Source organism: Pezoporus occidentalis, unplaced genomic scaffold (assembly GCF_034315485.1).
Source record: "Pezoporus occidentalis ecotype Australia unplaced genomic scaffold, CSIRO_AGI_Poc_V1 ctg125, whole genome shotgun sequence".
Taxonomy (NCBI): Eukaryota; Metazoa; Chordata; class Aves; order Psittaciformes; family Psittacidae; genus Pezoporus; species Pezoporus occidentalis.
In genome coordinates this window covers 1,802,994-1,816,853 of record NW_026913049.1, presented here as the reverse complement: position 1 = coordinate 1,816,853, position 13,860 = coordinate 1,802,994, and the positions used below count along the sequence as shown (strand labels likewise).

At 36.1% G+C, this 13,860-nt stretch overlaps 1 protein-coding gene across 2 annotated transcripts in view; it reads left to right on the top strand.

Moving 5' to 3' along the window:
• PGR (progesterone receptor) overlaps positions 1-13,289 on the top strand; it is a 36,732-nt gene extending 23,443 nt beyond the window's left edge. Inside the window, exons 5-8 of one of the 2 annotated variants that reach the window (XM_062607753.1) lie at positions 263-407; positions 3,643-3,773; positions 8,420-8,577; positions 10,986-13,289. In XM_062607753.1, the coding sequence (XP_062463737.1) occupies positions 263-407; positions 3,643-3,773; positions 8,420-8,577; positions 10,986-11,141 (590 nt within the window). In that variant the 3' untranslated portion in view covers positions 11,142-13,289. Of the gene's footprint in view, positions 1-262; positions 408-3,642; positions 3,774-5,199; positions 5,276-8,419; positions 8,578-10,985 lie in introns of those variants that run through there. The other variant, XM_062607754.1, reaches the window with a different exon arrangement.
• The last annotated feature ends 571 nt before the right edge of the window (positions 13,290-13,860 follow it).

Here is a 13,860-nt window from a genome sequence, read left to right as displayed (position 1 = left end):
ATCAATATATCAAGCAGAAAGACTAGAAAGCACAACTTCATGTGAGCTCAGTGTGCCACTTCGCTGCTGCAGGAAAAGATAGTCCCTATCACTGCTCCTCACCATTGCAGCTTCTGCTTGTCATACCTCTTGGCTGAACTTTGGGCTATAAAACTGACAACACCTGAAAAGACAAATGCTCGAAATGCAATCTCAGAACACCTACTCAGCTGTTGTCTAAATGAAAATTATAAACTATTTTAACTTTCCATTTAATTTCCAGGATTTCGGAATTTACATATCGATGATCAGATAACCCTCATCCAGTACTCATGGATGAGTCTAATGGTTTTTGCAATGGGATGGAGATCATACAAACATGTCAGTGGTCAGATGTTGTATTTTGCACCAGATCTGATTCTAAATGAGTAAGTAGAACTGCTCTTGCATGATATGAATGATATTTTGAGCTTACTTCTGTCAGTGAGAATGTGACTTCCTTGAGGCCAAGATTTCATTCACTACTTTTTTTCTGTTTCAGAATTAACAGCAAAGTGCTCTGATCATATTAAAGTACAGTAACTTTGGGAAGTGTTTTGTGGGAATCCCAAATATTCTGCTGGCATGGCCAAACAAAAAGTTTGAATAATATTTTAGTTACCTAAGAGAAAAATCTATTAAAAATGATGCTGTTGGAAGATTTACCTGCATTCACCTGAATAAGACATGAATTAATGTTAAGAATGGGATTTCCTTTGATCATTGTTGTTTGTTTTTTGCAGATAGTTCATGTATAGACTAAATACTCAGTTTTGACACTTTCTGATGAAGCTCTGATTTTCTGAAGGCCATTTCTTGTTAGAAAATTGTAATGATTTAGCAAGAAGGAATTTTAATATCAAGGATAAAATATGTGAGACTGCTCTTTTCTTTCTTGAGGGAGAGATTGTTGGCTTAGATTTTTCTTCACTATGCTGATTAATTCTGATAATCCTCATTACAGTTTGTCAGATTTTCAGAAAAGATATATAGATAGATACAGTTTTTATACTACATGGGAGGTTTCTGTGAACAGTAAAACATTATTTAATCTTTGTTTATTTTTCCTTAATACATTTTTTAGTTATTTTTTCTTAAAATCTTAAAAGAACTACTATGAAGTGGGATGAAAGTTAAACAGTTTTCTTGCAAGACATATCTGTTTAAGGATTAAGAGGTGGATTTGCAGAAGACCTAGGTATCTGAATTTAAAATGTATAGATAGGAAAGTTCTTGTGAGTGAACTTCCTCATAGAAAATACATGGTGGAGCAGGCCATGTAGCTCCTGACCTTGTCTCTTCCAGATGATCGTAAATCACTGTGAAGTTATAGTGTAATGAATTCTTTCCTCTCCCATGTGTATTTGCTGTACAAATGGAAATACTTTGAAGGGATAAGATTGAGAAAATTTCTGACTGTATTCTGTCCCAGCATATGCTGTGATATATCTCATGATTGCATTCATAAGAAATACAAAGTCAGATGGCATTAGGCAGCAATGTCACATCTTGGGGTGTTTCCCTGTGTGTGGACCGCTGCTGCCATCTTGTGAAGAAGACTTTTTCCAGTATAGGGTTAAGATTTATGAACTCTGATTATACTCAGAGACAACTTCTTATTTGTAGCTCAAGGCCATCTACATGGAGGAGACGTACTGACAACATACATAAACTTCTTTTGGTTGTAGAACATGTCATCAGGGTCATACTGGAAATGTTATAGTTAGATGTGAAAAGTAACCAGAGCACTAAATCATAGCTGCAACTATTTATTGGGAAATAAGTTAGCTTTTAGATAAGTAAAACGTAAGGAAATTCCTTGTCTACAATGATGTCTAAGATTGTACTTTCATGATCACTTTTTAAGCAAAGGTAACTGCTAAGCACTGTCCTGGTCATGAATCCCCATGATTTCACTTAAGATGGGTCAAACACTATCTGGCTGCATTTTCCAGCAGATAAGGAAATTATATGCTTGAGAAATACCTCAGAAAAAGCCATTAATTAAAAGGTGGAGGTGATCCCTGCTCTGACTCTCCACATGGGAGTGCAGGCACTAATGCTGGAATAGTGGGAGTGCACGCCTAGAGGTGGAAGGAGATAATGGAAAATACTGACACATGGGCAACACACACTTGAGTTGTTTCATAATGACCATGAAACCACAATCCAAAGCTTGTTTCACAGCCAGTCTGTCATTTAGCAAACTGAGTTGTCGTGCTCCTTGGGAATGATGTGCTTGGTAGCATTGATTTTGGACGAAGAAAGGCAGGAGTGTTAGTTTGACAAAGGTTTTCAACTCTTAAAAAGATTTGCTGTTACTTACACTTTGCAGTGTCTCAAAACATGACTAAGAACAGCATTTAAACATACCCTGAAAACTGTTATCACTGTTCATAGATAATAATTAGGAATAGAGACTACCAGAAAGGAATAGGAAGAGAGATTTAAAGTAGATGTAGAAATAACCAGTCCATTCAGATCTAACAGGTTAAATTTCCATGTCTAAGTCATTTAAGAGCTGGTACAAGATATCAGATGTTGAACAAAGCTGAAAAAAAATTCTTTTATGATAGCAGTAACACTTTAAATAAGAAAGATACCTCAGTGCATTGAGAAAAGCCTTTTGTTTATGGAAAATATCTTCTGTTTTCATTGTTGAAGGTATTATCTGCAGTCAGTCTGGAATGCTGTATAAACTTCAGGGGTGTTGAGGGGGAAATTTAATCTTCTTCTTTTACCTAATTCATCTGGTTTGAGATGCGACTTTGTAAAATTAGCTCAAGTTACTGGATCTTCTGGTTAATGTACAATGAATTCAGTTCAGATGATTACAAACTTTGTAATGCAGTCGTGGCAGTCATTTCAGTTGAAAACTGCCTTCCCAATAAATGCATGCAAGAAAATATACTCACTATACCAACATGTTGAAAAGTAAGACTGAAGTGCTGCAAAAAAACTGTAAACAATTTTATGTATTTCCTTGTGAGGTTTATTCTGTTACTTCTTAATTTAGATAAGGCTGTACTAATGTCTAAGTTTACCTAAAATCCTTTGGTATATATTTACATGCAACATTTGTAACTGTGTCTTTAATGACATAAGTCATTACAAAATAATATCATTGCTGTTAGCAGTACAGTGTTAGACTTGCAACAAAATATTTTGATGCAGACATTTTTGCAAAACCTAAGAAGTTTTCTGTAAACTTTTAGGTTTGTCTTTGATTTCATGCTTTGACATCTTTTCAGAGAATTTGAAACTCTGTCAGTGTCTAAAAGAAAATATTAATCATTAGGGTGTTTTTAATTAATAAACCCCCTTTTTTGGTAGTTGGCATTCAGCCTTCATAATCTCTAAGGTTTGGTTTTGTTTTGTTTTTCTGGGTGGCAGTAAGATCCAAATACTAGCACATTCATTACAATTAAAAACCAGCCGTTGGTTGTAGGTACAAAAATGTCAGAATATTCATGTGTCTAAACTTTCTTCAGTTTCTGTAATGTAGTAATGAAATTGCTAACAAGGTACTTTCTTCAAACAAGCAGTACTGGAGCTGTTCCTTATTTTCATGTTGTGGTTTTTTGTTTGGTGTTTTTTTATTTCTTTTTACCTTTTCTGGGTAAGACAGAGGATGAAAGAATCATCGTTCTATTCCCTGTGCCTATCCATGTGGCAACTCCCACAGGAATTTGTCAGACTTCAAGTTAGCCAAGAAGAGTTTCTGTGTATGAAAGCGCTGTTACTCCTCAACACAAGTAGGTTCTTTGATTTCTGTTTTTTTCACTAGGAAGAGTATTGAACCATGTTGTTTAACTTGACAACTGCTAAGCTGTCTGGCTTAACCAATTAAAGCTTCTTTAGGAGGAATGTTAGTATTCCAAGGCCTACAAATATTTTTTCTAGTGTTTATAAGGAACAAATAATTTGTGATTCATTCTTGGTTCTCATTTTCAAATCAAGTGTGCAGAATTTTTGCCTGGAAGCTCTTCAGCTTAAATGACTTTATACAGATTAAAAAATTAAAACCTTAAAAGCATTAGAAATACATATTGAAAAATATTTAATAATTTGTCAGGACTCAGGGCTTTATCTTGGCCAAGAACTTAAAGCATACTTTTTCAAAAGAATTAGGGAGATGGACATGGCAAACAATATTAACATGTATTCAGCCTCTTGTAGTTATAAATAGATTAAGTTTAACACAAAGATATGGAAATGTTTTTCTTTGGTTTGTTTCTTTAGAACAAAAGCCATGGTCACTTTTAATCATACGCATTTTTTAAAGCATCCAGCATACGGCTGCATTCCACTTTAAATGGGGGATGTGGTATTTGATGAAGGTATCTTCCAACCGTTTCTAAAATACTAACGTGTACATCTGCTGAGGCCATAATTGTTAGTTGTGAATCTCCAAATGGAAAGTTTTAAAATGGTGCAGGTGCTACTAGAAATGAGAATAAGCACCTCTGAGAAATAAAATTGGAAAAATATTGAAGTTTGGTTCTCTACACACCTATGGAGTCAGAGGAGAGCTGTGCAAATCCTGCATAATGTGCTTGTTGGTTGTAAAGCATAGGAACTAAAATTTATTCCCCCTTAAGCTGTCCTTGGCTGCATGCTAAAACAACCCTTGGTCTCAACAGGGCATAAGCAGTAAAGATTAAATTTAGCTCATATGAACATTAAAAATACTAAAATAATAGCAAAAAACCATATACTCTGCTAAAGCAATAAAAATAATGTGGATGAAAATCCATCCCTGCTATAAATTCAGTTGCTTTGTTGAATTCTGAATGCATTCTTCGTTTAAACGTTTTCCATCTTATTTTCATCACAAATGAACTCCCTTGCCTATCATTTGAATCTTAGAGGGAAGTTTTAAATTCCAGTGAAATTTAGATCCATTTGTGATTTTCCAGCCATCCATTTCTGTCCCAGAATGTTCAAAGCTAAAAGAAGCATTACAATGATCCAATCCCTGTCATATATATGTACATCAGTTTAACATTATTCATCAAACTACCATTCTTTACTTACTGCATTGCACTCAGAAATTCATTTTTAGGATGATTTGTTTATATATATGCAAGAAATTAGTTATAAAGGAAAAAAAAAGAAAGTATTTCTACCTGTGCTGATGAGCTTTGCTTTTTGTTCTCTCCTGCACTTATTGTCTTGTAGGAAAAAACAGTTTGTCAGATCTTTGGGAAAAGGAACACACCTAACCGTTGTTGCTGAGACATTTAGTAGACGTTTGGTACTGTATAAATATAATTCCACAAAACTCTTCTCAAAAAAACATATAACCTCATTGTTGCTCTGAAGTGTTTTTTAAAACTACTTTTATTTCAGTCATGGTGTTCATTTTAATCCTCTTCAAATGTGAAAGTATGGCCATTTCAAGCTTTCATATACTAACAGTAAATCAAGTCTGAACTTTTAGTTTCTCATTCTGTCTTCTGTTTGATTTATTGTTTAGATGAACTCTTTTTTACTTTTTCTATCATTTTGAAGAAGCAGTAATTTACATTAAACACAACAGAATGTCAGTTTCAATACATTTCTAATTCTGAATGCCCCCCCCCAGCCTACGTGTTAACGTTATTTTTGATTTTACAGTTTTTCCATTGAGTTTGCTATGACTTAGGTGTATTCTATGTATTGTATTTGTGACAGTTTCAAAGATGTCTTGAAAGCAGAATTAGTCTTTTCAAAAGTGGACCAACATTTTTACGTTCTGCAGTTGTTCCTATTTTACAGGTCCTTGTTTACTATATGCAACATGCTGTGTTGTAGCAGTGCCCCATAAGTTCTAAATAGGGCTCCATTTTGTAGAGGCCGTGTGCAGTTGGGAAGTAGTACTATGAATAGTTCAGAAATGCCTTGATTTAAGAAAGCAGGCCTATACGAAAAAGAAATAAGCGTGTAGTAAGTTCAGTTCTAGCTCAAACACTTTCCAGACTTTGATTTAGAGGAATTGCAAAATCTTGTTGCACAAGATTTTGGCTGTGTTCTTGCCACTGAATACAAGCAGCCACATTCTTTACATATGTTCAGAGGGAAGGAACATTTGAGCTACCTGTGCTTAAGTTGCATTTGTGCATGTAACACATTGTAATTCTTCACTCAAATACATAGCTTAGTGGAACTTCTTGTGATTAAACAAGAATGTGACCATGCTTTTGCAGAATTTTAGGGAAATGGGCTATTCACTGCTGGAAGAAATCTTTTAACTTAATTCACAAAGGAAATGTAAGGGCTAAATTGCTGGTTTATAGATAAAAGCCAAGGGTATCATCCACCTAACCCTAAATTCCATCAGAATGTCTGTTGGTACGAAAAAGATTTCCTAGATGTCTGTAAATGTGCTGTTAAGACATACCCTGAGCCACCCAGGCTTTGAAAATCAAGCCATTCTTTTTCCATGACTCAGCTTTCCCCTACCATGAGTGTTCCTGCCTGTATTATTCCTCAGCACATTGTATTCTCTACAGACCAGAACCTGTGCTTTCCATTCAGACCCGTGATGTAGATGTGACAGCCACACTTTCAGATACCTCCTTTGTCTATCTGGACTTGAGAGGCCATACTGAGTCAAACTAAAATCCGACCTCATCCAGCATTTTATCTCCATCAGCCACTGAAAAAAACCTAACATGGCATTCCTAAAAGCTGGACTGTTCTTAGGTGTAGTGTAATAAATGTACTTTCCCTAGAAGCAGTCACAGTTTCTATTCTCTATTTTTATTTTTGTTTGAATCTGTTAGCAGTCAGACCCTGACTTCTGTAGCCCAGTTCAGTGCTTAGACACTTACCTTTAAAGTAAACCTGCTATTTTCTGTATGTGTGTCTCTCTCCTTCCCCTGGACACCGAGCTGTCAGAGGAGACACTGAGCAAGAGACAATCTGGGCAAACAAACGGGATTGTTTCCTCTCTTGGGCAGTCTCCTCCAAAACAGGAGACTTCTGCTTAACTCAAGTAGAACAGAGACATGAGCTTCTGCCTTGACAGTTCTCTCTGGGTTTGGGGTGATGGACTTTTACTGTTTGCCTGAAGTGTCTCCTTTCCCGTTATGTTTTTCTGAGGAACCAGACATGACTTAGGCAGCTGATTTCAGAACAAGGTCTGTGATTCCTGAACAGAGAGCAGTGTTGCTCACAGTGCGGGATTTGCTATCTAATTATGGACCAATTTTTAAATTTTTTATTTTTTTTCCCTTGAAGTCTGTTGTGGCCCTATTATTAGTCATGGTCTGATACCAGTTTGAAATGTTCTAGATACCTAGATAACTATCAGAAGATTTATTTAGCTGAGCTAGTCCCTATGACATTCTTTTAGAGTCCATGGAGAAAAATAAGCATCTCTACATTTCTTTTTAAGGATACTTCCAAAACAGTGAACATTCCATGTGCCCAAGAGCATGTTTTACTGTAGGATTAGTAGAGTGAAGAAGGATTTACATTTGATTGCCAGATGGGAATAATTTTTAGAGTTTAATTTCTTAAAGTTTTTAATTTCTTAACTGCCTCTGACAACATAAATTATAAGACTTGTGTATTACACATCACCATGCCAGGAAAGTAAAGACTAGAGCTTGCACTGTTTCCTTACAATGCCACCAGCACATACTGTCAGCAATCAGATATGATCTTATCACAGCCATTAACAGGTGTATTTCTCAGTGTTTTCTCCATATTCTCATTTTGGTCCTCATGGCTCACCTTTAAGAGAAGAGTGAGTTCAACCATTTACTCCTCCTTGCTAATCTCTCTAAAAAGTTGCTCACATGTAAGACTCCAATAGTGCAACTATCCTATTAAGAGGTCCAAACAGAAGGCCTGAACACTGGATGCTTTACTGTCTACACTACTTAATAGTTGTTAGTTCTTGACTCCATTTTGAAGTCCCGGCTCCATCTAGATCTCTCTAATGTAAATCTGCTATGAACAGACATGGACCCTCATCAGGGTAAACATAAGCCAGTTCATAACAGCTTTATTCAAGTATGGGAGTGGTTCTTTGAGCCATCTTCAGCAGTGTTGTGGTTTAACCCCAACTACCAGGGGTTTATCCACTGGACAGGTTTAACCCCTGTACTACCTATTAGGAAGAGAATTAATTCTATCACAGTCAAAACCAGGACAAGCAGACAGGTGTCTGCAGAAGCTTATGGCTATTTCTAGACATCAGCAATCAGCAGAAATGTCTGATTGTTGCTGGTATATCCCAGGACACTAACTCTGTCACTGCTTCTGGAGTAGCCTTTGAACAAGAAGAAGGACCTGAAGTATAATAATGAATTGCACTCCACAGTCTGAAATACTAGAAATTGTTCTGTACTTTAAATTTCTCCTATTGCCTTCAGAATAAATTGCAACAGAAGTGTTACTTTTTTTTTAGTTCCTTTGGAAGGTCTAAGAAGCCAAAGCCAATTTGATGAGATGAGAACAAGTTATATTAGAGAACTGGTGAAAGCAATTGGTTTGCGCCAGAAAGGCGTTGTGGCCAACTCGCAGCGTTTCTATCAGCTTACAAAACTGATGGATTCCATGCATGATGTAAGTTTACTTGTTGAAGTGGTTTGCTTTTTATGTGAGGAACTAGTATTTCTTACATGGAATTTTATGGAAAGTGGCTAGTCAGTATCTCTAAACAACAAAAGAAAACCTCTACATTTTTCATTTAATGTGTATATTTGCATGTATAGATGGCTGTATATTCGTCATGGATATATATTGTGTATATATTATATGGTAGACAAGATTTAGGAAATACGATTTAAGAAAAATGACAAGATTGAGAAATATGCACTGAATGCTACCATTTTGTTTCATTATTTCTGTAATGTAGCTAGTATAGTTTCAGGTTTTGTTAAGGGACAGCGTGTGTGTGTTTATACATGTTCATGAAAATATTTAAATAATGCAAAGAAAAGGCAATTCAAGTTGCAAAGTCAGGGTACTAAGAATTAGAGAAAGACAATCAAATTTTGCAACCTTAATTCAACTACTTTTATGAATATATTCTATGCCATTTTTTCAGTTTCTGTCTGTATTTGGGAATTGAGTCATCTTTGAGATCTCTAGTAGTAATAATACCAGAGATTAATCTGTTTTATGAGATGCATCTGAATCCTTTCCATACCTCTGAGAATTCATCATATATACTATTGGCTTAGCATCCACTGAAACTGAGGCATAACATATCGTTATAACTTCTGCTCATGTGAATATTGTTTTGTATTGGCTTGTGTATCTCTGCAAGAGAGGCAGAAAGCAGGCAAAAAGAGGACAATAGCTATGTTTTTAGCAAGCACTGGAGAAGTAGCACTGAAATAGTTTAGGAAGAATGCGTTTGAGTTTGGTGTTGATGGTGTGATGCTCACAGGAAGTTCAGGGAAGGGTGGGTCCATGCATGTTTGTGTTCTTCACTCTTCAAATCTGCATTTTATTTTAATTGTTCATGAATAAACACATTTATTCATCTAAAACCTTTAACTGTAACTAATTCCTCTTTCTGATGGGGGAAAAAAATGCACCCTTTGAGAATCCCGTTTATGGGAGTTGAGAGGTAACAATATTGATAATTTTGTGGCTCACCAGGTGGTATGGAGTCTTTCAATCCACTGCACAAACCTCTCCAGGAGCTTCTGCTATCTACAGAACTCACATTCACTATTAGCTATTGCATTGTCTCAGATACCAGCAAAACGAGAATGAGACAAGTATGAAAAACATCCTTTCAGGTTAAGGTAGAGAATTCTGAAGGTAGGATATGGAGCTTAACTTTAAGTGTTTACTGGTAGTCAGACTGCAGTTGTCACCTGGGACTGTCAGAGCTAAACCCTTCACTGGATTAGCTTTATAATGTTGATATATTTAAACAACAGAGAAACAGATAAAGCACAAAAATTTATGGATCTATATGAATATGACAAATTTTGCCAGTCACTAAAAATGATACTCAAATTCTCTAACATTGTAGGAAAACACAGTCTTGGAATAACAAGTCCTGGCCAGAATACTACTCGTAGTAGCCCTCTGCTCAAGCAACAGTTTGGATCAGTCTTGCTTAGCATAAAAGGGCTTCCTGCCTTACCTGGAGTAATAACTTGAAATCTGAGAGTCATAGCATCCAGAGGAAAATTCTGAGATTTCCTCTTCGGCTGTAGAGTCAATCTCTTAATTTCAAATGCTTAAAGTAAGATAGTCTTAGTGGTAGTGAGCGAGCCTTGCTGCAAAATATCCAGCAAGGTGATGGTGAGGGTAATGTTTGGTCTATAAAGTACCTTCATTCAAATGCCTTTTTTAGGCTGATAAAGTGATGGGAGATACAAGGTCATCACATTGGAGAGACTGTGTTGTTAAAAGTCTAAGGTAGGAGAAATAGTATGATGTTTCACAGTGTAAAGATCACAGGTCTTAAAGAAAAACTACTATAACATTGGAACTTCCGAGAGAAGGTAGAAGAGGTAAAACAGTCATAGTTCCTTTCAGGGGATGAGGGCCTGTGGTGCTTAATGTTTGTGGCATACCCAGATACGATCATAATCAGAACTGTCGAAAAGCTTGCAGACAAACAGTAAATGCTGTCCCTCAGAGCAGTGTTTGGACAGCATACAGTGATCAAGGCACTAAGATGTGCTGAATGTGAGAATAAAAGTTTGAATATTTGCTTAGTAATTGCCATTGTTCATGGTGCCTGTCATAATCGAGGATGATACCCTGTAATATCAGTAAGGCACTGTTTTTATGTGACATGTGGCTATGTTTAGTTTATGATTTTTGCCATGGGAGGATATTTTAATAGGGAATGACAAGCACCCTCATTATTGCTTCAGGAAATGACAGAGGAAGGTATATAAAGATGTCAGCTGATGGATGTATGAGATATGTGATTTGCAGCATGCTTGCCTGACTGATTACTGTTATCTTGATTTATCATGTTTGTATTTTATTAAATCCAGCTAGTGAAACAGCTCCATCTCTTCTGTCTGAACACATTTCTCCAGTCCCGTGCACTGAGTGTTGAATTCCCTGAGATGATGTCAGAGGTGATTGCTGCCCAGCTACCCAAGATTCTGGCAGGGATGGTGAAGCCTCTTCTCTTTCACAAAAAGTGAAATGTCTTTTCTCTTATCATAGAGATGATTTCTGGGTCATTTTTTTGTTTGTTTATTTTGGTCAGGATTTTGCAATGTCAAGACTTCAGTGTATTTGTCACACTTAACTCTGCCTACTGCTTTATACTTGTAACATACACAAGCCGTTTAAGCTTGATGTACATATTGTGCGTTCCTGATTCCTTAACTGCAAAAAACACAGCAGTCGTAAGAAATGTTTTGTAAACTTGGCTAGGTTGCTTTTAAGATATGTATAAGAGTGACAATGAATAGAGTTGTCAGATTTCTAAGAACAGTTATCTTAAACATTTTTTTTACATACTACACGCTCTCAAATTTCTGATATGACATGGTGTGAACTTTTTACTTTAATACACTGTGTGCACGGCTGCATGTGGGCATGTGTATAATACAGGATTTTGGAGGATTTAAAATAAATATTACCCACATTTTCTCACAGATATTTCACTTTTTATTAATTAATCTGCCTCACAGAAGTATCTTTTCAAAGTCAGCTGTCCGGGATTACATAGTTGTTGCTCACCTTCATGAGTAACTAAAGTGTTAGGCACAAAGTATCCATTCATGTTCTTGTCTGTGCTCATCCTGTGTTGAAACGCTGAGTTCAGTATGCTGTTTGCTGCACCGTTCAGTGTTGCTCTCCTTCAAAAACAGGAAAGCTTAGTAAAATTTCAGTGTATATTACAACAGAAGTAATGAGTGTGCAGACCTGCTAAGCTTTGGTTTATGTTATTTTCCTTTAAAGTTTAGCATTTACTAAAGCTTAATCACTTGGCTGTAATCCTCAATTCATCAACTTCAAAATTCTGTATTTCAGAAGCTTTAAGTAGAGATGTTTTCACTGACTACAACTCTTAATAATCTTAATGTTTTGAATTCCAATGCTGAATACTCAAACAGCTATTAACATCAAATTATAGTGAGATTAAGTGCAAAAAAGAAATTGAAAAGATGACATTTTGATACACATGAGGCTCATTTCAGTGCTGTTTAGTGGAGCTGCATATTTTATATTTTAAAGTCATGCCACTATAATTGGGGTAACTCTAAAAGAGGAATTAGACTATATTAGCTTTATACATTAAAGAAGAATGTAATGTTTTACCACAAAAATATTTGACTGAAAAAAATGTGGTGATGTTTGTTCCTTTGATGTGGATATAAAGCAGCTCATGCATTTAAGGCAGTAAATTGTGTATATATTCAAAAACCAGAGAAACAGATAAAGCACAAGAACTTATGAATCTATTAAAATACAACAAATTTTGCTAGTCAGTAAAAATTATACTGAAATTCTCCAACAGTTTAGGAAATCACAGAATCACGGAAGGGTTGAGGTTGGAAGGGACCACTGGGATTCATCTAGTCTGACCTCTCTGCTAAAGCAGGGTTGCCTACAGCACATTGCTGACTATTGTGTCCACACAGGTGTGGAATATCTCTTAGGAAGGAGACTACACAACCTCTCTGGGCAAGCTATTCCAGTGCTCAGTCAGCTTCACAGTAAAGTTCTTCCTCGTGTTCAGGTGGAATTTCCTGTGGTTTAGTTTATGCATGAAATGGCAAGTCTTAGTTGAGTACTTGCTGGCCATATGATTTTGCTCTTCTCCATTCCATGTTGGATGCATCCATCATGTGATAGCATAATGTTGATGATGTGTAGGTTCATCTTCATAGACGTAATATCCTTGTCACCTGAACGAAGTCCCGTGGGACATAAGATCAGATCAGGGTGCTCCTCATTAAAAGCACAAGTGATGTTGCTTGTTCATAAAATTTACGTTCTGTTCTTTAAAAAAACGTGTACAAGTAACAACTAAAGGTATATCTAAAGGTATCCTTACTGTTTGTTCTTTCCTAAAGCCAATGAGGAAGAAGCTACATTACAACTGGGGATAAAAATGTTTCTGAGATTCCCACATAATAGTACAAAACCCACTGTAGTTGGTGTGAAGATGTGGCCCTGGATAAAATGGTATAAGCATAACTTTGTGTTAGGTGACTAGGTTCATCATTGCTAACTGCCCAAAGACAAACAATTTATTTCATATTCAGTACAATCTGACTCCTAACTGTGATCCTTAAAGCAATTATGTTTTAATAAATAACACAAAAATCTTTATTTCTGCATCTTGAAGTTTCATTTTCTTTATTTTTCTCTGTATTTAGATTCAGTAATTGTGGACCTTAGTGTCCACTTCAGCTATTCCTCTTTTGTGTAGCAACAATATTTTCTTGCATTCTTTGTGAATTTAAGCATTGCCACATAATTTACTATTGAATAAACTATGTCACTGTTTAACAGCTGTTAACAGAAATGTCCCACACTAAATATTATTCTTCAACACCCTAACTGTGAAATTAGAAAACAGAGTAGGCAGCGTGTTTGCCCTGGACAAGCCTCCATCTGCCTTTTATTCAATCCCTGAAATTTGTTCCAAGTGGCTGCCATGTCACCATGTCCCATAAATACAGCAGATGTTTGAAGTGCTCTGTATTTGTCTCAAAGGCATAACCGAAAAGGAAGAAAAGACGCCTTTGGGGAATAGATGACAAAGGTTAAAAACATTTTTAATTTGTATTTCTTAAAGTTCTCTAACAGTAAAAATTCCCAGAACCTTATGATCATGATAAATGCACTACATAAGATAGAACACATTTGGCTAAATATGGCTGCAGTATGAAATTAAAAAACTCA